Source organism: Haliotis rufescens, unplaced genomic scaffold (assembly GCF_023055435.1).
Source record: "Haliotis rufescens isolate VD_foot unplaced genomic scaffold, xgHalRufe1.0.p SCAF_15, whole genome shotgun sequence".
NCBI lineage: Eukaryota > Metazoa > Mollusca > Gastropoda > Lepetellida > Haliotidae > Haliotis > Haliotis rufescens.
In genome coordinates, this window is record NW_025963835.1 from 5,128,617 (window position 1) to 5,155,735 (window position 27,119).

At 40.0% G+C, this 27,119-nt stretch overlaps 3 protein-coding genes across 6 annotated transcripts in view; all 3 read left to right on the forward strand.

Annotated features, from left to right (window-relative positions):
- LOC124134982 (sulfotransferase 1C2A-like) overlaps positions 1-4,477 on the forward strand; it is a 28,614-nt gene extending 24,137 nt beyond the window's left edge. For both annotated transcript variants that reach the window (XM_046500117.2, XM_046500118.2), the window contains 3 exons: positions 971-1,074; positions 1,355-1,517; positions 3,611-4,477. In XM_046500117.2, the coding sequence (XP_046356073.2) occupies positions 971-1,074; positions 1,355-1,517; positions 3,611-3,729 (386 nt within the window). In that variant the 3' untranslated portion in view covers positions 3,730-4,477. The remainder of the gene's footprint in view (positions 1-970; positions 1,075-1,354; positions 1,518-3,610) is intronic.
- A 3,441-nt stretch (positions 4,478-7,918) lies between these two features.
- LOC124134983 (sulfotransferase 1A1-like) lies at positions 7,919-15,729 on the forward strand. Of its 3 annotated transcripts, none has more exons than XM_046500120.2 (6): positions 7,919-8,258; positions 11,026-11,200; positions 12,334-12,654; positions 13,782-13,885; positions 14,672-14,810; positions 15,320-15,729. In XM_046500120.2, the coding sequence occupies exons 2-6, from the start codon at positions 11,041-11,043 to the stop codon at positions 15,430-15,432; spliced, it is 837 nt and encodes a 278-aa protein (XP_046356076.2). In that variant the 5' UTR covers positions 7,919-8,258; positions 11,026-11,040; the 3' UTR covers positions 15,433-15,729. The 3 variants fall into 3 exon arrangements, with proteins under 3 accessions (XP_046356076.2, XP_048252024.1, XP_046356075.2); XM_048396067.1 differs by lacking the exon at positions 7,919-8,258 and adding an exon at positions 8,621-8,745 and having other exon boundaries at positions 14,672-14,832; XM_046500119.2 differs by lacking the exon at positions 7,919-8,258 and adding an exon at positions 8,621-8,745.
- Positions 15,730-18,332: 2,603 nt separating this feature from the next.
- LOC124134984 lies at positions 18,333-27,061 on the forward strand. Its single transcript, XM_048396068.1, has 4 exons — positions 18,333-18,636; positions 21,836-21,978; positions 24,218-25,346; positions 25,822-27,061. Exons 1-4 carry the CDS (start codon positions 18,582-18,584, stop codon positions 25,956-25,958), a joined length of 1,464 nt encoding a protein of 487 aa, XP_048252025.1. The 5' UTR covers positions 18,333-18,581; the 3' UTR covers positions 25,959-27,061.
- The last annotated feature ends 58 nt before the right edge of the window (positions 27,062-27,119 follow it).

The window sequence follows — 27,119 nt, forward strand, 5'->3', positions numbered from 1 at the left end:
GATCGTTAAGGATAACGAACCCCTCGTGTTGTTTTCTTGCAGCCCAAAAGGGGACTCCGGGTTAGAAATGGTCCCTAGCAACACATGCTTGTCGTACGAGCTACCTTATGTTTGTTAGTTTGTTGTTTAACGCCGCACTCAGCAGTATTCCAGATATATGACGGTGCTCTGTAAATAATCGAGTCTGGACCAGTGATTGACATCATGAGCATCGATCAACGCATTTGGGATCGATGACATGCTTCAACCAAACCAGCGAGCCTGACTACCCGATCCCGTTAGTCGCCTCCCACGGCAAGCATAGTCGCCTTTTACGGCAAGCATGGGTTGCTGAAGACCTATTCTACCCCGGATCTTCACGGGTCAGGTGGTCAGACTCGGTTTATTGCGTGTCGACGAAGAGTGATGCTCATAATAAAAGACTGGCACGATTATTTACAGCCGCCGACATATTGATATGATATTGTTCTGTGCCCGGAATACCAAAACATGCACGTAACAACACAAGTGCACTAACTTTAAACGCTAGACGTTCCGTGAAGATCCGGGTTAGAATTATAGATCTGCAGCAACCCATGCTAGTCGTTTGAGGCGACTGACGGGATCGGACGGTCAGGCTCGCCGACATGGGTGATACATGTCATCGTATCCAAATTGCATAGATCGATGCTAATGATATCGATCTCTGGGTTGTCAGGTCCAGACTCGATTATTTACGGATCGTCGTCTTATAGCTGGAAAATTGCAGAGTGCGGCGTTAAACAACAAACCAACCAACCAATCATGTCAGTGGGTGTTTTCTGAATACGGTGCCACACTGGTAGGGACATACGAAGAGTGCGGCGTTAAACAACAAACAAACAGACAACGACGTCAAATCTCATATCACCTCATATCGTTCAAACTAAAGTGTTCATCTCGAGTGACAGACATGCTATAACCGATGTATGTATATTTTTCCGCCACACAGTGGACTACGGCTCGTGGTTTGACTACATGCGTGAATGGGAGAAGGCGATACAAAACAACCCGGATGTCCCAGTTCTGTCTGTCATGTATGAAGACATTAAAGAGGTACGGTCACCATCAATATCAATCCAATTGTAATAGTAGCTGTGGTTTTGAGTGAGTGGGAGCATGGTTTTACGCCGCTTTTCGTAATATTCCAACCATCTAACTTCGGGGACACCAGAAATGGGCTTCACACTTTACTCTGGGTAATGACACATTTTAAAAATGACTTTGATCACATGCATAGGATTAAAAAAAACTCCACTCTCTTATCTCGGGTATATCGTTAAAAGGCATAGCCTCGAAGTCGTATATGATGCTGTGAACCTTTGGTTTAATGCAGGACCCGTACAAGGAGGTACGGAAGATATCCGACTTCCTGGGGAAGAACTACCCGTCTGACTTCCTGCACAGGGTCTGTGACAGCTGCAGCTTCAGTAAGATGCGGGAACAGAAAGGACAGTACGACACCTCTCCCGACGGACTGCCAGTCATGTACAGGAAAGGTTAGTTCCTTGCAAAGTCCCATCACGGGAACAATTAGTTAAGTAGTCAAAGGTGCGGCCTGTCTGTGTCTCCCATCCAGGGTTCGACTCTCAGCTTCATGTGTGGTATTTTGTCTGGTTGATTTCTTAAAAGTGGTTACATATTCGACATCCGTCATGTTTGGCTCTTCCCTCATGTTATCTGACACCCGGTAATGTAACTTACTTCAGTCACGTTAGACATAAAAATGAGTAATGGGTGTCAGTCCACTTAAACTATGTTGATGAAATGTACCGAATGTATTTTTTGTGGTGTGGAAATATGTGCAAGGTTGGTAAAGTGACGTTGTTGACTAAACTAGTCTACTTAAATGAAGATGACGTGATATATATATATATATATATATATATATATATATATATATATGTGTGTGTGTGTGTGTGTGTGTGTGTGTGTGTGTGTGTGTGTGTGTGTATTGTGCGGGCCCGTGCAACAAAAATATCTGAATTATTTAAGAAATAAGATGTGTTCCAATAAGTCATTTATGAATTCACTTCAATGTTTTTGTGTGTTCATTGAGGTATTGACGTAAAAACCGGTGAGAACAGGGAACATGCACGCAAAGTTCTTGATTACCCAATTAAATTCCATTTATAAATTGTAGGTATCGTGGACCTTGGTCCTTTCAACACATGCACGTTTTGAACAGATACGACACTAAATATATTTTATACATTTAGTTCCATATGCATTGCTCTCTTTGTGTTTGTGTGAGAATTTGAGTACGCGTGAATTAAAACACCCCAGATGACTACTCTTTATAACAAAGGCTGTTTCGAGGGCTATATATTTTGAATGGACACCCACGTACACATAAGCTATGATTTTAAGAATGTTTCCTCAAAGGACTATTCTTAAAAACTTACCCCCATATAAATCGCCATATGTTTCAGTGTAAACGAAGTTAACTGGATGTTGACGTTAACCCATAAATGACTGACAGTAACCGATAGTATTACTCTGTTACATTGGGTGTACTAAGTTGGCGACTGTTTATACCACCACTGGTCGCTACATGCATTGCCACGTTCAGACAGTGACTTGGAGTGTAACCTCCACTCATCACTGAGAACCACTGACTTTAAACTGACACCAAGGCCACATTAACGCGTACTTTTATGCGCACTATGGCAGGAAGACTGCCGACACAACTAATACATGGTAGCCCATCCACATTCTTTCCTGATTAGGGGAGAGCATCAGGTGTTGTGTGGCCTGATCCCAGGCGTCAACATTTGTGATGGTTGTCATGAGCGAGTTGGGTGAGTTTGGGGCACCCTAACCCCGCTTGAAATAACTGCCACCCTGATCTAAACATTATCTGGATTTATTGGACAAAACATGTGTTCATGATGCGCCACAGTGTCGGTCAACATTTATAACGAATAATATCATGCATGAATTTAAATAGGTTTAAGCCTCATGGAGTAGCGAACTATGATATCTGGATTACTATTGCAAATAACTGACTTGAGTGATAAAAATAAAGAAATAATTGGAGGACACGTCCATGATAATGAATTGTATGAATGATCAGAGCTATAACAACTTCTCTTGTGTTCATCATATAACAACTCCACTTGTGTTCATCATTGGTGAGACCCGTGAAGATTCCGGGGTAGAATAGGTCTTCAGCAACCCATGCTTGCCGTAAAAGGTGACTATGCTTGTCGTAAAAGGCGACTAACGGGATCGGGTGGTCAGGCTCGCTGACTTGGTTGATGCATATCATCGATCCCAATGGCGTGGATCGATGCTCATGACATTAATCACTGGATTGTCTGGTCCAGACTCGATTATTTACAGACCGCCGTCATATAGCTGTAATATTGCTGAGTGCGGCGTTAAACAACAAACCAACCAACCAAATCATCATTAGTGTTCATGTTATTGTACTCGGTTCAAGGTTATTGGTGTCATCTTAATGCACTTATGTCAAGGTTACTGAAAGGTCAGACTTATGCCATTTCAATGCATGCAGGTCACATCACCGATGTCCTTTCAGTGCATTCAATGTCATTGTTTTTGTAAAGTCAGATTGGTGTCATTGCAGGTCAGGTCGGTGACTGGAAGAACATGTTTACCGTGTCCATGAGTGAGTGGTTTGACAGAGTGTACATCGACAAGATGGAGGGATCAACACTCAAGTTCAGATATACCCTGGAAGACTAGAACTGCCAAAGCGACAACGTGTTATTAATTCAATACGCACTGATGAAAACGAGCTACACATGAGTTCGATGAGATCATCTTAGCTGTAGAACGCTTGTGCTACTTTATGTCCGGTATACAATCGTATTATAGATAGAACTAATAGCGCATAAAACACTAAACGTTTTGTTTGTAAACACCACAGAATGAAAGTTACTGAATTTTACAAGCAACTGTTTTCACTTATATCATACAAAATCTTGGTCACATTCATACTCGTTTACTGTTATTTTTTGTACCCACAATTCAACTTTTGATTGGAATATTTGTCTCTTTCCATGATACACAAAAACGAATCTAATAACATGTGAAGTGTATATATTATTAAAATTGAATGACATATATGGTTTCCCTACAAAAAGTTTTGGGCAGTATATTATTTTCTTATGTTGACTCAAGTTCCGCTATCCGTATTCCGACCATTAATATTCTCCGAGTCTGCAAGAGTGACCTTCGGCCGAATCCGGTTTCATGACGTCTTTTAGTTAAAAAGAATCCAACTGTATCAACATGTGTGGACAAAGTCCACTAGGCTCAAGGAACAGGTATTATGATAGGCACTACAGTGGAATTCAAATTTGCATCTCCAGCCCAATCTGGCACTCACTATCATTTGAGTGAGTGAGTGAGTGAGTTGGGTTTAACGCCGCTTTTAACAGTATTCCAGTTATATCGCGGCGTGTCAGCATAATGTGGGAGGAAAGCCCGAAGTGATGCAGGTCTCAGACGTTTACCACTTCGGTGAAACCCACGAGCACGGGTATGGTGCTGACAAATCTAGAAACATAATCGGGGCGAACCGGGGATCGAACCCACTATCATAGGTTTCTGGCGTGGCCAAGGGACACTATCATTTGAAGTAACTACAGTTTGTATTGGTATAATCAGATGTATGGAATATGATTGATAATACCAGATATAATTTTACATACGTATACACATCTTAGTTTGTGATTATAACATAATGCTTCAATAGCATTAGATATTAGTCACTTTTCGTCATGTTATATTTGTTTGTTCAAGACATAAGAAATAAGAAATAAATTATTATATATTATTTTAAAAAATCTCCTTCACAGACGCCAGGCACACGCCATGCATGTGGTTTTATTAATTATAGCGATTGAATGGTATTACTTTCATTGACGATGTTGCATACAATAACACTGTAGATATTGAGGTGAGACTTACATTGAAATTGTCATGAATGTCATACATTAGTGCTGACCCACACATAAAGCAGACCACATTACACACCTTGTAGAAATCAGACGGATATACTACCCTCATACATACAGGGTGTTAATGACGGAATTGCATAGATATGGATAGACCACTCGCAGTGTGCCCAAGTTACAGCGTCACATCACATCGGCAATATGCCAGTCGGAATGCACAAGGTGAGCTACAGTGCCTTGTTTTCAGTTTTCTTTCGTTGTGTTGGACATACGTCTTAAGTCTGGGCAGTGTTCCTATGAAACCAGGGAAACACGAAATATGACGTTCCGGTGACATGGACGATGCATTACCACACCATATCCAGTGTGGACAATTATTAAATGACTGTTTCTGTTCTTGATACAATATTAGTATGTCTGTGGCCACTGTAGTATAATACGGATATTAAAAAAGATCCCGAAGGCTTCTAACAGAAGACATCGTCCCAAACACAGTCCGGAGAATGTATATATTTTTTGCACTTCAAAGTGTCTATTCGGTTTAGCAGCAAGATAACACGTGTATCAATTCGAATGATCACATCAAGGATTTTGCTTTGTAAAGTAACTTTTTTCTGATTTTCTGAACATAATTCTTTTCCACTGAACATAAACATTAAATTCCTATTCTGAACCATCATTATGGTGTGGGTAAATTTTGTTGATTCGTTGTATTAGTAAAGTTGTTTAATTGTCAAGTATGTGTCAGTGTTGTGTTTGATAAACATGTACTACTCCAGTGTATAAACCCGGGTAAGATTAGGTGTTCAGCAACTCATGCTTGTCGCAAGAAGAGATAATACTTGTCGTAAGAGGCGACTAACGGGATCGGGTGGTCAGGCTCACTGATTTAGTTGATGCATGTCATCGTATCCCAGTTGCGTGGATCGATGCTTATGCTATCAATCACTGGATTGTCTGGTCCAGACTCGATTATTAACAAATAATTAAATAACAAACAAACAAAACAAAATTTTAATGACTAAACGTTACTTAAAACAATAATGTTGGCATTACGTCATCACTGGTCTGTGCATTTCGTCAGCAATGATTAGGTCGCATGGAATTATTATTACACGAGTGTTTTCTATGGAATGCTATTATATCGGTTTCGACATCAGCTTTATAAACTAAATTTTTGATAGGCATTACTTGGAAGTTGACGGATGACAAGGCATACACAATTTTATGGATCACATGTACAACTTTTTAAATACTGTAAAAAGCGACGTTTCGGTGTAGATCCTTATAGTTTGGTGTAAGGATCTATACCGAAACGTCGCTTTTTACAGTATTAAAGAAGTTTATTTCCATAAAATTGTGTCTACCTAGCTTTATAAACTCTTTGATTTCAGAATAAAAATCGGAAGTGTGTTGGTACTAGATTTGAAGGACGCGTGAATATTAATTGTAGGTCACATTAGAATCAAACTACTTAAAATGTACGTCAAATGAAACAATATACACGCAGGATAATCCACAACTAAAACTGACAGAAGCAAATATGTAAGATTGATGCTAACTTCTGTTTTTTTAACCCTGAATACAATTATTGTTCAGACCTACCCTGCATTGTTTTTGGAACGGGTTTTGTCGCTTTTATTGAATAGTTCCCAGTGTTCACCTTAGATGAACCATCTACGTTGAACACTGGGGACAGTTTTCAATAAAAGCGACAAAGCCCGTTTCATAGCCATAAGAAGTATCTACTAAAAGCAGTCCAGTTTGCAATCTCTTCATTCTCTTACGTAATTAAAAGGCCACGGCATTTTCTTTAGTCGTTACTATTGGCTGCCATCAACTAATGCTGGTCGTATGAGGCGACTAGATGAACAGGATGGTCGGCTCGGTGGCGTACACGTGTTTTTTTGCGTGTCATCATACCTCAAATGCGTTGATCGATGCTTATGATATCAATCATTGGATTGTCTGGTCCAGACTCGATTATTTACAGAGCGCCGTCATGTAGCTGGAATATTGCTGAGTGCGGCGTAAAACAGCAAACCAACCAACAACCAACCTAATGTAGTGAAGTCAACCTGTACACCCACATAAGGCAGCTTTGGATTTATGTATATCATTTGACAATTCCGACTTTGAAATTCCACTGGGACAGACAAATGTTACCAAAAGAGTTAAAGAAGTCATCTTCTGCAGCAATATCGCTTTCAGTGTAATAAAATGCAAATTTAGAGGTTGAAATAGAGAATCTCACAGATCATGCATGATCGCATTTTAATGCGCCTTTACCGCCTAAAACATTTAAATGTTCGAAAATATTAACAGAAGCAAGTAAGTAACATCATCATGTGCGAGATGTCAAGTCGACATTTACAAGTTTGTGGCAGAGGCGAGACAGGTGTTAATCAGGTTCTGAATCACTATTACAGCAATTTGGCGTGTTTTTTAGCATAATTGACATTAATCGCAAAAATGCCACCTGAAATAGATCAAAAACTGATAAAATGTGGTCGCGTTTCATTGACTTGGGTCACCGCACTCAGCAATATTCCAGCTATATGGTGGTGGTCTGTAAATAATCGAGTATTGACCAGACAATCCAGTGATTTATATCATGAACATCGATCCAAGCCATTGGGATCGATGACATGCATCAACCAAGTCAGCGAGCCTGACCACCCGATCCCGTTAGTCGCCTTTTACGACAAGCATAGTCGCCTTTTACGGCAAGCATGGGTTGCTGAAGACCTTTTCTACCCCGGATCTTCACGGGTCCGCGTTTCATTGAGTTCATAGCAGGCGGCAAGGTAGCAGCCGGATACACCTCGCTATATCGCAAACAGCTGTCTTTGTTGACCCTGTTCACCTCAGAAGAACGCGGTACAAGTGCTCTGGATTTTGATCCTGAAAGAATGGAGCATATTGGCCTGTGTTGTTCAGAGTTAATATGGGAATAATCTTTGATGCTGTGTATGTTTTGTGTGGCCTGTTTTTGTGATATCTGCATAATATGAGACGGCGGGACGATTACATCGTTCAGCTTTTGCACCAAATGTTTACGTGCACTGTGGTTTGTCAGTTTCTTGTCACATGACGTTCCCGCAGATGTTACCATGCGTTTCATTATAGATTCAATTTTGTGAATACCAACAGTTTGCCTTTTAAACAATGGACCTGACGATGAACCTTTATTTTTGACAGTGGAGCTTGTTAAGTAGAAAGCACTACCTGGAGTGGAATAATCGCCTGGAATTCCAAGGATTCTATGTATTTCAACGTCACAACTGATATTGGATATTCTTGGATTTTCAGGTGGTCGATATTTTTTTACCCAACATATATAAAAAGGAATATTGATGTAAAACGTCATGCTAGTTTGGTCATAGAACAATTCCGCTATAGTTTACACGTTTTCCGCTCACCTACAGCACGCGGAAATCTGTCGCACAACACGTCCATTTGTGGAAGCATTTTGTCAAAATATGATTTCCGAATGTAGATTACAAATTCACAAGGAAAACCCCTGTAGCCAAATACTTTGACTTTCAAGTTGGTTTTCATGTTTCATTTTCTTACAAAAGTTTTATTTTGAAACATATTAGTTTTATATTTTCATGAACTAGCAACATTGATTGAACACCAATAGACAAAATAGGGATACTCTTTCACAGGGATCAATGTCATATAGCACCGCTATTACAAACTCCGCCCACTACTGTCGTCATCAAATTGTGCTTGTTGTAAACTCACCAGGCGACCTACTTCCACTGAACAATGAGTTGACTGACATCCTACACAGGCAAGTGAAAGAACTTGTTTGAATTATATTATTAAATTTAATCGTACCCGGAAAAAACAGCTTACCTACTGTAGGGATACCAGTATTACATTGAAGCTATAAGCTGACCTGGCTGGAGCGTGCTTTACGGCGCAACATGAGTGGCCTCCCTTTGTCAACGAAGCCAGCTGCACCGTGGGGTCTCCCATTTCTCATTTGCGCATTACAGCATGTTCGTACTTTTTATTCACAGAAAGACACAGTTTGGTAACGACTACATGTTAGCTTTTTAATCAAGGTTTCACTACCAAATCCCTGCATCGTGAGGTCATTCTAGAAATGTAATGGTGGACATTCCGAGGAATTTACAAAATGAGACGTGCTTGTTAAACATTACAGTGTGCGAGTTCAGCCTCAATTTTGTAATTGATATCTTTTCCCGTAAAAACCTCGTTCTCAAGTGCGACCTACAAAGAGTAAATACATTTTGCTAGCAGATGACATACTCACTCTATAGTCTCTGTCAACTGGAGTTTTGAAACGGATGTTTCTACTGAAACAACTTTTTTGTAAGATAGACACAATTTTATGGATATAAGGATCTATACCGAAACGTCGCTTTTCACAGTATTAAAGATGTTGTTTTCCATAAAATTGTGTCTATCGTGTCATCCGTCAACTTCTAAGTAATGCCTATCAAACAATTTAAACTTGTTTGTACTTTTATTAGTTTTCCATGTTACGAAATATGTTCACTGGATATTAATGCATTTCACCTGGATAATAAGGTTTATTCATTTCATGATGAGGATCATCTTTTTTTAAATTGTCCCAACTGTATGCATACCTGACAGGGACGACATGGGCTACCATTATGATACGATTTCTTACATTTTTTTCTCAAGAGGAATACCATTATTTCTTCTTTTGTTTCTTTTTTATCTGACTTTTTTGGATGGCATAAATGCAAATACATTCACAAGATGCAAAATTCTACAAGCGTTTAAAGTTCTATATAATATTAATGCATACACAAGCCTTATTGGTGCAAATGTACTCTCGATATTTTCCACTTGAAAATTCATTAGTTTTAGCGGCGCCAGAATTCCAATATGTTCATACCTTTCTTGACAAATCTCCAGTGGTGTCACTTGGAAGTTGCATCATGATAAATAGTTAGTAAGAGACTAGTATTCGAAAGTGAGTTCCAAGAAAATAACAGTTGAAACACACGATTTAGCCATGACTGATTATTAAAATGCAATAGCCAAGGTATAATCCAAAAGTTATCGTCCACCACAACAGTAACATTAGTATATTGGTACAGCAGACGATAGGTTTGAGCCAATCATTTTACTGATAGAGTCCTCGTGACTAAAATCTTGACTACTTCCGGTGCTGTGAAGGGTTACTTTCCCTAATTAAAACTAACAAACCAATACATATTTGAGATTTAAGTTCTGATTTATTTAAGCGCAAATGTCTAGACAGTCAGTTTAGACCCCTGACATACAAATTAGACCATCAATGACATATCAGTAACGCACTGAAAGAGTCCACTGGCTGTGCTTCTTAATATGCACGATAACACATTGAGAGGCAAATTTATGCATGACGCCACAGGTCAACAAGATTATGGACGAGATCTTATTTTTTAACCTGAGCCTTGACTGACGCTGCTGGAACGGTGTTGGTGTAGATTTTTTTGTCCGCAGATAATCAGCAGCAGACTTGTCATCATCAAATGAAAGTTTACCCTTTCATGAAAAAATGTGGATATGTGGAATGTGTGACCTGATCTTCGTTTCTATCGCAAACTGCCAGCCGCCCTTGATCCCTTTGTAAAGCACCTTGGTGAACACGTGAGAGTGAATGAGTGAGTTGAGTTTAAAGTGTCAGCTTAATGTGGGAGGAAAGCCCGAAGTGATGCAGGTCTCAGACGTTTACCATTTCGGTGAAACCCACGAGCACGGGTATGGTGCTGACAAACATAGAAACAAAATCGGGGCGAACCGGGATTCGAACCCACAATCATAGGTTTCTGGCGTGCCCAAAGGACGCAACTCTGCATAGCGAATCGCGGCGGCTTAGACGACTGGGCCACCCGTGCCCCCGTGAACACGTGGAATGCACCGTAGATCACCACAGGCGCCTGCTTGTAAATATGTTTCGGCTTCAGATATGTAGTAGCACAAAACATATTTAATAATTAGTCTATCCTATACACTTCTCTAAATTGTTTCGGTGGAGTTAATATTGAACAGTTACTGTTTTAACACGCTTGATGCTACTTGTTTGTAGGCGCAGTTGTAAAAGATGACTGAGATCACTGTTGCTGATGACGGCGGGGACACTATGAGATGCATCCAGCATAATGACCATCTCTTTCCGGTTTTTAACATCCAGGCAATCACCGGGCTCACATCAGTCAAAATAAGAGAAGATGATGTCCTTATTCTTGGATTCCCGAAATCAGGTGACGTACACGTTTCGGAGCAGATAAGGATTCCTTGTAAAGATTAGTCGGATCAGTAAGCATAACCTATAAGATGAGCAGAAAAGATACCTGTTGACAAATACATAACATATGTGCGTTAAATGGCGGGTGCTACCGGCAGGGCAGGACATGCTTACCCTTTTCGTGACCACCTGGTGTCATCACTTATTTTCAGTTGTCTATTTACATAGTTTTCTCAGCTATTTTGCCGTTTATTCTTTTCTTATAAACATTGAAATTGAAATTGAAAGATTAAGATGAAATTGAGACAATCGAAATGTACCAGTAACAGTGTCTCACAACAGTAAGCGTGAATTAATGAATGGTGTTTTACGATTCAACCGATATATGTAATCGGGGTCAGCCAAAGCAACTGTTGATAGCAGCCACCACGACACAGGGCATCGAGGACACACTATAATACAGGTCACATTATGTGACCATCTAATCCTATAATGTCATGTCAGTGTTTCTTTCCTTCCACCATCGTAAACAGTTATATTTTTTGCTGTCACATCTCGAAACTCAGAAGTCATATGCCTTTTTATGAGAAAGGATTAACCTGGCAAATCCCGTCCGTGGTCACAAGTATATCTGTCATCATGTTATAGTGTTTGTTGTTTAACGCCACGCTCAGCAATATTCCAGCTATACACTCAGCAATATTCCAGCTATATGACGGCGGTCTGTAAATAACAGTCTGGACCAGACAATCCAGTGATTAACATCATGAGCACCGATCCCGTTAGTTACAACAATCATAGTCTCCTTTTAGGGCAAGCATGGGTTGCTGAAGACCTATTCTTTCCCCGGGTCCTCACAGGTCACACGTTATTCTGAGTTAGCTTGGTTTAACGCCGCTTTGAACAGTATTTCAGCCATGTCGGGGCGTGTCAGTCCTGTAAGTTTGGAAGGAGGAAAGCCCGTGGTGATTTTAAAGAAGGTCTCAGAAGTTTAACACTTTTGACGAACCAATGAACATGAAAAAACCCACAAGAATCAAAATCATGTCGAATTCTGCTGTCAACAGTTCCTAATGCGATACCACACGTGATTAGGAACATATTATGTTGTAAACTTGGAAACTATATAACTTGAATCATTTTCTACAGGAAACCATTGGCTGTGGGAATTAACCCGCCAGGTGTTACAGGGACGTGTGGTGGAGGATGACAGAGTGATGAACGAGTTGCTGATGGAGAGTGCACCGGAAGAGGAGTATGCAGACTTACCCTCCCCCCGAATCCTTGCGTCAAATGCCCCTCTAACCAAACTGTCACCGGAGGTGATCCAAAAGAAGCCGAAAATTATCACCGTATTCCGGAACCCGAAGGATGTTACTGCATCCTTTTACTCCTTCGCCCTGAAGCTGCCTTTTTGCAAATACACGGGGAAGTGGGAGAACTTCGTGAAGCCGTGTGTGCAAGGAAGATGTAGGTACAACGTTATTGCCTTGTAATCAGTATTGTTGTATGAGGCGATTTGATGACTCATGAGGATAGGGACATTACATTATTGGAGATGATTTTCTCATTCTGTGTTTCCACTGCGATCCCGTTCTAAGATATACAGACTGCTATATGTACTTGCCTCCAAGCCGGCAACTACTGTCATACTGTCAACTGTATGCTTGGCAGATGGTTGTCATATTGTCAGTGTGACTTTGCCGACGCCTGTCATATTCTCAGCTAGACTTAACATGATGTTATGGCATTGTCAGCTGAACATAACAGACTAGTATCACACTGGTATCTAGACTAAACAAGCGAATATCGCTTTGTTTGCCAGACTTAACGTACTGCTATATCTGCTACACTTCACAGGACACAGACATTGCATACTCCTGTACATCGTTACAATTAAATTGCATCGCAAAGCAATAGAACAGACCACTGTGTCGTCATCGTTTGCATGACGTCATCTTCAAATGACATAACTTTTTTGACATTCGGCAAGCCTAGTTTTGAATTTGTATCTACTCAAGTTGATATCAAACGACCCTTGGGTGACATTCCATGTAAACTGAGGGGCAAAAGAAAGTATACCGAATATTTTTTTTATGTTATTGAAAATTGAAAAGACTGTTTTTAAATTTGGTGTTGTTTCTTTAACCATCACTCATTTATGCAACAGTTTGTAAAAAGTAATCTGTGGCAAGGTGATATTGTGTAAAAATGAATTGGTTCAATGAAGACTGGGGTAAGAAATTAATTTGCAACCACATCACCCCTACCATGATTGAAATGTATATTTGTGCCGAAAAAAGCAAATATATGGATTTTCAAAGATAACATGTGTAAGATTGTGTGTGTTTTTTGCGAATTATTTTATTTTTTTAAATTAAATTTTAAATAAAAGAATGTTTTTAAAAATTAAAACCACGTGGAAGTATTCTTTGAGAGCTGAGTAAGGGCCAGTACAGTTGATTTTTTGGATATAATACACCAACTTGATATTTTCAATTGAAAATCAAACATAGTATCGGACTTCATATCTCACCAACTATACTCTGCTTTAAATTCCGATTGTTATATCAATATGGTGTAACGTTATGTTGCAGTTTACCATGGTTCTTGGATGGACCATGTTTTATCATGGCAGAAGCTAAGGGACACCTATCCAGAGTGGCCGATTTTGACAGTGTTTTATGAAGATTTAAAAGAGGTAGGTATACAAAGTAACTTTTTTCTTGTGACGGATGAATAATGATAAACTGTGTCAGATTTTGGGTTTATGTATTGATAGTTAATATGTGTAACAATGCAAAGAAATTTTGAAGACCTTCGGAGTGCGACACGAGGCATCTTCGATTACCCAGTGTATGACATCTCCTTTCTGGTATAGTGTATACCCTGGACCAATTCAGTGCGGCGTTAATCAGCAAACAAATCAACCAACGTTGAAACAATAAAATTGAGTGAGTGGTACTAGACACTCGAAGATGTCATAGGGACACTCTGTGGACAATCCTGGCGCCAGCAGATCTTGCGAATGTTCTGTAATATTGATATATTTCTGAGATCGCACAACATAATTTGCAACTGGGGAAGCCGAGTTATTGAAGTGTCAGAAAATCCGCATCAATTCCATCAATTTCAGAATTAGAATATCATTCCCTGTTCTAACGACGAGGTAAAGTAGGTGTCACGTACAATATGTTTGTATTTTGATCGTATACTAAAATCAGAATCGGCTGGTCACAATGTGTCATTGTACTACGATAGTGTAGATATTTATACATACTGTCAACCATGTGTGTGTTTCGACTCGGTTTTCACCACTGACATTGCCGTCTGCAGAGGAATACACCAGTAACAGGCACTCACCCGTAACAAAGACACGACTCAGTTCCCTGCATGCATGAAGGGGTCCAGTGTTTGAACCCCATTCTTGATTTTCTCAACAGTTTTACACTTTCAATATCATTTGACGGACTTTATTGTGTGCAAGGATCCTATGGAACAGTTGAGGAGACTGTGCAGCTTCCTGGGCGTCAAGAGGAGTGAGGAGTTCCTGAAGGCGGTGGTCAACATCTGCAGCTTTGACAAGATGAAAGATATCAAGTCACACCGTGCGGTGTTCAGAAAAGGTGCTTTGATCTTTAAACAAAGGCAAGAGTAACAGTAATCGAAAGGAATTATTAAGTACAGAAAATCAATAACAATTATAGTGGAATAGACCATGGATTTACGGACTGATCTCGATATGTCAGGGAAGCTTTGCTTTGCGTATCCTGGTACCACCTCAAATGTTCATCTCTAAATGGGATTACAATTAAAAGATATGCCATCACATATTTGCAGTAAACACACATGATTCTAAACTAAGACTGTTTAATATAATAATATTTCAAAGGGACAGATTCTTTAGAAAGTCTTTGAGGTCAATCTTCAGTCCAGATTAACGCCACTACACATTTCTAATTCTAAGGATAGAGCGGAAAAGTTTTGCCAAGGAGAAAACAGTCACGCTAAATGTGTGTTTCAGTACAAACTGTTGGTATACGAAAGTTCGAATATTAGTTAACATCCACTTTTTTAGAGATTTGTAAGTTTTGGGTAATACATTGTGTATATCATCAGAACTTCATCGTTCCAGGCGAGGTGGGTGACTGGAAGAACTGGTTCACTGTGGCCCAGAATGAGTGGTTTGATCAGCTCTACCAGGAGAAGATGACGGATTGTCAGCTACAGTTTAGATGTACATTGTAGCTTCACAGAGAATCAACATTAGCCGTGTGTCCTTTTTACAAATTAGTTCTAGTGTTACGACAATTGTGAATTGTTCTTGTGTTGTTGTTTTGTTGTTGTTGTTTTTCAAGCAGTTTTTTGTTCTATTTCAATAGTATACAGAGAATATATTAAGGAAGTTATGGCATAACAGCATGTTGGTTGGTTTGTTTTACCGCACTCAGCAATAATCCAGCTATATGGCGGCGGTCTGTAAATAATCGAGTCTGGACCAGACAATCCAGTGATTAATATCATTAGCATCGATCCATGCAATTGGGATTGATGACATGCTTCAACCAAGTCAGAGAGTCTGACCTCCCGTTAGTCCTGATCCCGTTAGTCGCCTCCTACGACAAGCATAGTCGCCTTTTACGGCAACATAACAGCATGTGAGTGAGTGAGTATGGTTTTACGCCGCTTTTAGCAATATTCCAGCAATATCATGGCGGGGGACACCAGAAATGGGCTTCACACATCGTACCCATGTCGGGAATCGAACCCGGGTCTTCGGCGTGACGAGCGAACGCTTTAACCACTAGGCTACCCGACCGCCCTAACAGCATGTGATATTAATTAAATCGTACATGGTGGGGGGCATTATTCTTGAAAAGTGGATATGCGGGTAGAAACAAGTGCACAATGTATTCAGAATTGTAATTAGATTATAAATCTTTTAAATCAAATATAAAGTGATTCGTGGTCAAACACAGAGTATGTTAACCAAATACTTTCGTGTTGTTGTGAAATAAATATTGAGTGTTATTGTGAAAAAACAATTTATATTATTTTTCTGTTTTACAAATATCAGTGACAACCTTAAAAAGGTCTCAATGAATAACTTTTGCTGCTTGATGTTCGAAACATAAATAAATCTTTTACCTGCTAGGAGACTTTGGTTCACAACAGTGTTATCAGAATCAAGTCCAAAGACAATAGTTTATCTTGTGAAAGTTACATCCAGTTTAAGGCTTCTTTTTATAAATGACTGAACTTGCTTCCAGAAGGCACGAACCCATTCACAATCTGAATATACAGTGAAAAAGATCTTTGCTGTTACAGTTGCAAAAGGAGCATACATCATAATCAATCAATTTCATCAATACTTTTTTCCACGTAAATAACTTTCAATATGAACTTATGCTGGAACTCTAACAATTTCACATCTTCAATTGATTTTCTAAATTGGGTAAATACTTTTATCCCATTGTATTTTGTTTGATAACATATTTTCCCATTTCTCAAGATTTTTATCAAATTTGTTTGAACTGATGAATTCATCATAAAAAATCCGAGATCCTTTTGTAATAGAATGTAGATTCAAATAAACATTGTTGATATCTTTGTTTTATAAAATATCTTTATCTCCTTACACAATTTAACATTACGTCCTGTCGTTGCACTTATCCAGATAGCTTAGGTTTGTCTACATAATATTTTCAAACTAGACATTTTGTGGAACTTATTCAATGTTTCGATAGCTGTATTAAAATGTCTTCTGATCCATCCAATAACTGTTGAGTGTCATCCGCTTATTGCACAAGTTTGTGTTTTACATCATTAAGTGTACTTCCTTTCATGTGGTGATTTTCTATAATCATACATCATAATATTTCAGCAACTAGGAGAAACATATATGGTGATACTGGGTCTCCCTGTCTGCACCCACGTTCTTATATAACAAATGTTGAGAGATGTCCATGTTGTATAACACATGATGTTGTGTTGTTTATTAAACTATTTATCCATTTGATCATAATGTTTCCAAAGCCAAAGTTTTCTAATACTTGCAAAATAAATGATTTTGAAACAGTGTCAAATACTTTTTCAAAGTCGATTTACACATGGATAAAGCAATACCCTTCTATCTAATCAAATACGGATAAAACTGAAAAAATAAAACTTATAATTGCAAATAAGTGGAAAGTATTTATAGGACCGATGTTGGTTAACATGGTGTAATAACACAGTCATGTGCCTGCTACACCTTGAATATCTGTCAATCATAGCAGTCAATAGTCACAGTACGAACAGCTATTATTACTTTCATCAGACCGCCTGATGTGATTTAGGCCTATCTTGTATTCAGCCCAACACACACACACCACCACCCGACCCCCTTCCCAAACCCGGCAAGGTTAAGTGGGAGAATGGAATGCTCAACGTTTGACCTCATTATTACTAACTCTTTCGTGCACATGTACACACTTGTCAGACAACAGGGGGGTTTCACCCAAGAATCTGTCTTTCCTCGAGAAAGATATTTAAAGGACAGATATGTGATAAATAATACCTGTCACATGACACTGTTGTTGCATCATACCGGAATGTAACAAAAAACACGACCCCGTCGAATAACGAAGCAATTCGTTTTTTCATCCTTCCGTTTCCTGTTAACTGTTTATAGCAACAGTAATGCATATATTCGACCAACATATTGGCCGCCACCCATACATGTATATTGTAAGTAATGGATTCGGGACAAGGCAAAGCAGCGAATGATATTAAGGGCTCGGTATTGAGGTGCTTAAGGGACCGATCATTTGATATTAGGGAGCTGTGATTTTGTCTGGAGATATATTTATATTTTTCAGAAAATAAACCAGATATGGTTTTAGTTAAAACTATGAGCCTAAATATTGGTGTTAAGAAAGACAATTTGCAACAATGTAATGTTTGTGTCAGGCAATGTTTTTGTTTCAAAGGTCTGAAGCATAATAATTTTTAACAAGAATGTTCAGGGACAATTCAATTCTTTCGATTAAAGAGACAGAACTCATAATTGGGGATCCTCCATATGTGGACAGATTCAACGTTATCAAGAGAAACGAAATCATGATACTTACACGACAAACTGGGAGGCTACGGTACGACATTATCGACCAATGTGCACTTCACGGTAGTTGATCATGATTTCGTTAAGGATTTCCTTGTATACCTCGATGATTTCCTAGAAGTTTTCCGAGTATACCTGTATTGTGACGCCAGGGCGTGTTTGTCCGACGGTATAAACCGGAGATGTTAAAGAAAGGTTCCGTTACACATAATTATATTGACAGAGTTGCTTGATTATATTACCTGCGCAGTAGCTCATTGAATCAGTGAACGTTGCGAACCTCACGATCGTGAGAATGAAGCTCGCGACATGGTTGTCTATGCTACTTCTGATTGGATCCCCTCTGCCAGGTAATGTTGAATCTTTCTCACTTAATACATAAACATCACGTTTTGTTTGTTGTTTAACGCCGCACGCTTTAATATCATATGACGGCGGTCTGTAAATAATCAAGTCTGGACCAGACAATCTATTGATTTATATCTTGAACATCGACCCACGCAGTTGGAATACGATGGCATGCATCAAACCAAGTCAGCGAGCCTTACTAACCGATCCCGTTAGTCGCCTCTTTCTGCAGGCATGGCTCGTTGAAGATCTATTCTAACCTGTATCTTCGCGGGTCTATGCACGTGAAGGTTATTCGCAGTATGTGTTGTCCGCTGCCCGATGACAAAATAATACATCAATTGTTTACATCGATACATACTATCGGAATACGGTCAAATCATCAAATGAGGCTAGTATCAGAGAACCGTGAAGACTCGGGTTTGAATTGTTCCTCAGCCAACCATGCTTGTCGTAAAAGGCTACCATGCTTAATGTTAAAGACGACGGGTAGTCAGGCTCGCTGACTTGTCTGAAGCATAACATTGTATCCCAGTTACGTAGATCAATACTCATGATGGAAACAACTGGTTTGTCTGGTCGTCTACGAATGTATTTAATTTATGATTACAACTGGATATACACTCTTCAAAAAAGAAAGAAACGCACAGGTAGATGTTTAGTAAATTTATTGTACCTAATAAAGTCGATATATTTAATTTAATATCATAGATACAAATATGTAATTTTGGAGCCCGAAAGTCACATGTTGTCGTTGTTCAAAGGCATTAAAAACTGTTCATTGTCATGTCCCATAAGGCCACAAGGTTGCGCTGAACTTAGTATCTCGTGTGACCGCCCTGGGCAGACATCATGGCTCTGCATCCCCTCGGCACTGACTGGATAAGTGTACGAATTCTGTCCTGCAGAATTCTGCGCCATTCTGCTTGTAACGCGTTGGCCAGTTGTGGGAGTGTCTGCGGCGTGTTCTGACGTTGACGTACTCGTCGATCGAGTTCATCCCAGAGATGTTCGATTGGGTTGAGATATGGAGATCTCGACGGCCAGGGCAAGAGCAAGAGGTTGATGACTGCTTTATGAAGGTACATGTAGTCTACCGTGACACGAGCTGTGTGCGGTGGAGCATCGTCCTGTTGAAACAGCTCCCTCTGGCGGTCAATGATTGGAAGAAGGTGAGGGTGAAGAATTTGATTTATGTCGCTGCCGATGAATCTGTTCCAAAACAGGGACGATAACAGGTCCATAGGGCCGGATTCCAGCCTCGTGAAGATGGTTCCTGACAGTCTGGTCCGATATCCTCCTCAAATCCAGGGATGCGACCTGCAGTCTCCGTAGCTGTTATATCGCGATGCCGTAGGTGGAACAGTCGAATGTAGCGAGCCTATGCAGAGGTGGTAACTCTTTGTCGGCCGGTTCTCGGACGGTCTGTAGTGGAATTGAACTGTGTGAATCGGTCCAAAAGGCGACAAATGGTGCTGTTTTGGACGTTGAAGTGTCGAGCAACAGAAGACTGCGATTCCCCTCTTTGGATACGTCCTATGGCCATGTTCCGATTGGCAGAGTCTCGGCATTTTCGAACTTTCAAAATGTTGACAATTGAATGACAAATTATTGGTTACGAATGCCATAACTGGTCTCCTACATGACATTTTTTAACAAGTGTGAAAACAATGCCGTTTAAGACATTGCAAAACGACAATGGCTGCGTTTTGACGAACTGTTTGTCGAATATCAGGCCACCAGCATTTTCCAATAACATAGATCCAATTTATATACCGGATGTTTTGTGTAGTCGGGTTAAAAAAAACTAGATACTACCTGCGCGTTTCTTTTTCTGAAGAGCGTACATGGAACGATATTTTATGAAAATGTCGGTTGAATTTGGCAACCACAGCGTTTGTTTGTCAAATACGAACTGACAACAAATATGACAGGGGAATCTATGTAACATATGCGGAGGTGAAAACATATGTCGAGCACCGCTTCCTGAATTGCCTTAATGTTGGTCAAACTTGATATACACAGCACAGGGTCTTGATGATATTGGTCAAACTTGATATACACAGCACAGGGTCTTGATGATATTGGTCAAACTTGATATACACAGCACAGGGTCTTGATGATATTGGTCAAACTTGATATACACAGCACAGGGTCTTGATGATATTGGTACATGTATAAGGCCAAGGTCACGGGAGGTCACGTCATAGAACATATATGTCGCAGTATTCCACATTGTTCCAATGCATTTTCCAATCTCTGAATATGATCCATATGGGCCATGTCATGGTTATGTAAAGTTCATTTTCATTCAAAAGGTTTTGGCGCTTTGATAGTCTGTTTTTATAATTGAAAAACATCATTTGGCATACGATTTCGATAAAAGGCCAAGGGCACCCGTGATAAAAAATACCGTGATTAACACTTGTCGTTGTTTTGTCGTGGAAAGGTCACAGAGGTTAACGGATGTGACATTGTAGAGCAAAGGAAAAAAACAAACAAATACATTTACAACCCGACGTCTGCTGGTCGCTTCAGACTTATTTATTTTGAGACGGATTTCCCTGTAATGGAACAATACGATCCAAACGGCATCAAGTTCATATATTTATCAGTGACATATGCAGGGAAAGATATGTTTAATATTTTATAGTCAAGGTCAAACGTGCTGGAAGTTTTCGCGAGCACCTGGTATCGTCACTATTTGCTGGGGATTCATAAACAGATGCTCGCAATATTGTTGGAATGGTACAATAGACCCTGTTTTTAATTTAATCCTTTGTACTTTCCAGTTGAAAATGTACTGACACCTGTCCATGCAAAATATTGATTTAATTAATATATACGTAAGATGGGACGAAGGGTAACAAGAAGTACCCTCTTTTAACGTATAATTTGCTAGGACGCGGCCATAGTCGAACCAGCGACCTTCCGTTCTCCGGGCGGACGAGTGAGTGAGTGAGTGAGTGAGGAGTGAGTTTTATACCGCTTTTAGCAATGTTCTAACAATATCACAGCAGGGGACACCTGAAATGGGCTTCACACATTGAAGCCACTTGACCATGGAGGCGGTAATATATAATTGTGATATAAATTACATTATTGTATATAGTTAAATGGAAATTTTCAGCATGTTGTTATATTTTGAAATTAATTAATTCTTATAATATGATTGCTAAAACATGATTCTCTTTATCATAGGTAAGCCATCGGTTACGTTCGTTGCCATGTTTCTTGCTGAAGCACTGCTCTCCTTTGGCGTCGACCAACTTCTAAATGGGTTAACACCCGATGACTCTGACAATGATCTGGACAGCATTGTGAACTCACTATCAAGAATTGAGGTGAGAATTGTAATGTATTCAGCATGAACAACTGTGTAGTGTAGCTCAATATGTTCAATATCACGAGTTTGACAATAATAAGTATGAAAATAAAGCTGTCAGTTCATCTGGACACCGTAAGAGCTTATGCCATGGCATCACGTCCGCCATGAACGTCCCCTTGTCCTCCATCCCGTCTGCAACTAAAATCCCTATTGTTTCAGAATGTTTGTCTATATTGTTTTGTTTGTTGTTTAACGCCACACTGAGTAATATTCCAGCTATATGACTGCGGTCTGTAAATAATCGAGTCTGGACCAGACAATCCAGTGATTGACATCATGAGCATCGATTCGCGCAACTGGGATACGATGACATGCATCAACCAAGTCAGGAAGCCAGACCACCAGATCCCGTTGGTCTCCTCTTACAACAAGCATAGTCGCCTTTTTCGACAGGCATGGGTTGCTGAAGACCTATTCTACTTCGGATCTTCGTGGGTCGCATAACAGCGTAACCCATACATCTATACTTACAACGAATTACTGCACAGCAATTTCAATGGCAGTACACAATAGAGTGGCAGTACAACATTCATTGACAGTACAACAGCAATGGCAGTATGAAATATAATAGCAGTGGCAACAATATTCACACAGCAGCAACAATGGTCAAGCTTCCAAAATAGGTATTGGCTGGATATCCAGGGTGAAAAGAATCTTCACATTCGCTGGTCGTGATGTATTGTAAGAGGGGAGGGGCAAGCCCCTTATATTGTCTAAATTCCTTCTGAAAGGTTCTGTGCAGCGCAGGAATTGTCTTGCTGTTGTAGAAGATTTTGAATTACACTTGACTCCAAAAGCATCTAAATATAATAACTTCCATACCACTTACATTGGATAGTAGTACATACCTTACATTTTATGTTATACAAACACTATTCTATGAACATCTACTGAATAGTAACAGAAACAATTTAATTCAGTTATAACATTGTTTACAAATACATTACACTGCCATAAAGCAATATGAACATGTAGTGAGCAATAGAAAACTTTCCGAGTCTTGTCCGATTTGAACTAGCAGCGCTATGGGAGTATTTCTGAAATTGTTTGGCGTGAGGTCGAATTTCTGTATCATTGTGGCACTTGGTGACCCTGCAGAGCATTTGTTATGGGTCCGTCATGTGACAAGTCAGCTTTCGATATATCTCCTGTAACGAGGTGATCGATATATCTCCTATAACAAGGTGATAGATATTTCTCCTGTAACGAGGTGATTTCCGAACGGAAACACAAAAGTTAACCAAACATGTACAGAGCTAATTTATGAAATCAGTCAACGACCACACCAGATTAGTGAATAATCTTAAAATATACTGTTAAAAATAAGAAACCCAAAGCCAGATTTTTGTGAGGTAGAAGAAAAAAAAACATTTACACGAGGAACCGTACCAGGTATTGAGCCACAATGTTGTGGAGTGTACACTTAGTGATTGTAGTCATCTCCGTTAGGGTACATAAAAATGGGAAAAGACCAAGCTGGAGGTCAGCTGTCATGAAAATAAGGCGTATTTCACCCGTTGGAATCGATAGCGGCCTGACATTTCCTCCTCCAAGAGACGAATATGCGAATGACATCCTGGGGAATGGTAGTCCACTCGGCCTGCAACATATTGGGTTCGGCAATACATTTGGTCAAATAAATGGCAACATCAATAGACAACAGGCATCAATATGTTAGTGCACTCACGAACGTCCGGATTGTGTCACTGTTTAATGTCTTGAAAAGGCGGGGCCTGTCTCTGTTCTTGAATCTAAAAATATGTGTTAGATCTTCAGCAATCCATGCTTGTTGTAAGATGACTTGGCTGAAAGCATGTTATCGGATCCCAAATGAGTGTTAATGTAACTTTGTGATTAGTTTTTCTAGGGGCATGGGCCTAAGTCGTACTGCATAACAACAGTAATAGGGATCAAAGATGAACATATACCTAAAGATAGATGTGGGTTATGTTGGTTTGGTTCTAGATTGTGGGGCATTCAGGAAAATGTTTGCATCAGTCTGCTTGTGTTTTTGCAAACACGTTCTAGTTACCACTCCCTGGAAAAGGATTTTTAATACCCTGACCTTTAACCTGAAATGTGTTTGTTGACCTTACGCCTCCTAGGGCCATCGAGCTTAATAGCAACAGTTAATTGCTTTTATTAGTTTTAAAGCTGATTATCATAATAATTTAGGGCATTCATGCTTGTTCCAGAAAAATATTCAAGACGTCAAAATATCAATCGAAGAGTTAAAGGATATACCAACGCTCTACGAGGCCGAAAAACTTGAAAGACAGCTCTTGGTTTTGTTTCAAGAAGCTGTTACAGTCACTAAGGCGATAAACAGAATAGGTAGAGTTTCCAATTCTAGTGAGCATCATGGACAACTTCGGGATGAAGTAGCTAGAATGAAGAATAACCTGAAGAAGATTCCTACGATACTGGTTGAACTTCATTCACTGATTGTAGGGAACAGTGTGGTTTCTGGAAAGCGCTCTCTGGGTTTGGCATGCAGCTACATCCAGTTTACTATCACGAAACTGCAAACAGTCTCATCAACAATCTACAACCTTAACAACATTCTGAAACAAATCAACAACCATAGAGACAGTCTCATGAGAATGCAGGTAAATTCCTTTCAGCTCTACAATGGCACATGTATTGATAGGGAAGTCATATGCAATGTGCAGATGGAACAACTTGAAGATCGCCTAATAGCTCAAAGTCAGCGATTCGAAGAGTGCGTACCTCGGAAAGTTGCTCATCTCGCCCGAAAGTCAAATCTCGACGATATTAACATCATCCATCCCGAATCTAAACAAGTTCTATTCAGCACACAACAGGCATCAATTATTGTTGATGGTGTCATGGACTGGGAAAAGGTTGACTCGCCACAAGATGCAGGACTGAAGTGCCCAGAAGGAAACGACAGTGAAATTTGGTCCTTCCAAACTGCTGCCATACATGGGAGAGGTGGATACTATCTAAGACAGAAGAGCGGGTGCTACTTAGGTTTTGATCGTGCTTTTTTAACTTTTGACAATATTCTGCCTTTGTTTTGGACACAATCTGACAGAATCAACAGAAAGGAATTTTTAATTTGTTTACCTCTCAACTCGTCTGATGTCGCCCGATTTCTCTTGCTCCCATCCGCTGCAGAGATCAACACGACCTATGACTTGAAAGAAGTAGAGACTGGCGAGTTCTTGAATGTACACGTCAAGAAGACAAGTGTGCATGATGAAATTGATCATCGTCTTATTTTGGTTCTCTTCCTGAACAAAGAGAAATCTAATTCCTGGATGATTGTTCAAAGACCCGGAGACAGTCTGCCATGTACGGGTGAGTGTCGTTCATGCTTGTTTGTTCTATTATTGTTTACAGAACTGATGCTTTGAATTTGTTGAATAATTGCGGCAAATGCAGTGAAACATGACCTTTGGGGATTCCGATTGGAACAGATCCCCATCAACATGTGCTGATGATACAAGGGGCCTTAATAGATAAGTCTCGATTTGACTGAGTTGACCCGTAACGATCCGGGTTAGAATAGGTCGTCAACAGCCCATGCTTGCCGTAAGATGCGACTATATGCTTGTCGTAAGAGGCGATCACACGTGCTGACTTGGTTGATGCATGTCAGCGTTTCCCAATTGCGTAGATTGATGCTCATGTTGTCAATCACTGGAATGTCTGGTCCAGACTCGATCATTTACAGACCGCCGTCACGTAGCTGGAATAGTGACGTTAAAACAAATAAGTGACACGCATCGTATAAAAACATGTTCTCATCTTGATTTCTTCCTTCTTCGTTCAGAATCGGGCACCTCGGATCCGGACGGCCAAGACGGTAGCTATTTAGCGATCATCATAGTACCAATAGTAGCAGGTGTTGGACTAATGCTTTCGGGTCTATGTATTTGGTATAAATGGAGAAAGAAGACTCAATCATAGAGATAGACTCAGTGTTTTGCCCACACGGTGTGCGGTTGTTGTCTCTGAGCAGGTAAACAACACGTCTGTGTACGTCTGTTGAAGCGATTCCTAATTTCTTCCATGACGTCACTTCCGAAAAACAACCCTTATTGCGGCGACATGTTTAGCTTTTAGGGTTTGATGTTTATGGTTCCAGGGTTTTCGTCCTAATATAATAATATTATAGATATATTACCCTAGATTATCGAGGGTGAGTTAATGAGTATTTGAATCAAGTCATGTCACATATGGGTCAACACAGCAACGTGTGGATCTTCTTTAACACATTTGCACATGTAAACTGGAAAGTTCTGGGTGGGTTGCGCCTATGTTGACTTGAGTGAATTTCATATGACATGAGGTAAAAAAACCATCTCATCAAATTTCACTTCAGCGCGAGAAATATTTAGTGGATAATGAGACAGCTCTCGTCAAACGAGGCCATGGTATTCCTCCTGTGATATAAACATGGAGATATTACACACTGGATTATATGCCTTGAGTGAAACTGCACTTTAATTCTGTCCTAATCGGGACGGAAGATTCATGGTGGTTCTGCCATAAGGGCATTTCAGTGGTGTTATTCACATACAATCTATCTACATGTATACACGCACGCACGCACGCACGCACGCACGCACACACACACACAAAACCCAAGAATTGTGTCGGTTCTGAATCCAACAGCTTCCCAACTTGTCTCCCTTTATGTCAGGGGCGGGACGCGCACATAAAATATGTGACTTGTGTTCATATTTACGCATATTTTTGCGGGTCGCGGGTAACTTTAGTCCCTGTAACCAAATTTTGCACTATTCCATCAATAGCGAGACAGCGAGAGACACCAAAATGGGCCCAACACATACTAACGACTCTTTCTCAGAAGTTGTTTGATCAAAGTAACAACAGGCCCAAGTTAAGCTTTCAAAGCATTATAGGGTATGCATGTGGAGGACAAATCCAAATTTGACGCATCAGTTACAAGAATGATGCCCGATGCAATTCCCTACTTTGACTTGTACCATATGTTCCCATGTTTGTTCTGGTGAACAATTGGCTTGCCTTTGTATGTGTTTGTGACTGGTGCCTGGTATCATCACTTTTTAACATTGATTCATAAATACGTGCTCATGATATAGT

Bases quoted from the DNA above. Each gene is read 5' to 3' on its own strand.
- LOC124134984 (XM_048396068.1), top strand. From the start codon at position 18,582: ATGAAGCTCGCGACATGGTTGTCTATGCTACTTCTGATTGGATCCCCT. The intron at 21,979-24,217 runs GTGAGAATTGTA...TGCTTGTTCCAG, and splicing joins ACTCACTATCAAGAATTGAG to AAAAATATTCAAGACGTCAA. The intron at 25,347-25,821 runs GTGAGTGTCGTT...TTCTTCGTTCAG, and splicing joins AGACAGTCTGCCATGTACGG to AATCGGGCACCTCGGATCCG.
- LOC124134983 (XM_046500120.2), top strand. From the start codon at position 11,041: ATGACTGAGATCACTGTTGCTGATGACGGCGGGGACACTATGAGATGC. The intron at 13,886-14,671 runs GTAGGTATACAA...ATTGTGTGCAAG, and splicing joins TTTATGAAGATTTAAAAGAG to GATCCTATGGAACAGTTGAG. The intron at 14,811-15,319 runs GTGCTTTGATCT...TCATCGTTCCAG, and splicing joins CCGTGCGGTGTTCAGAAAAG to GCGAGGTGGGTGACTGGAAG.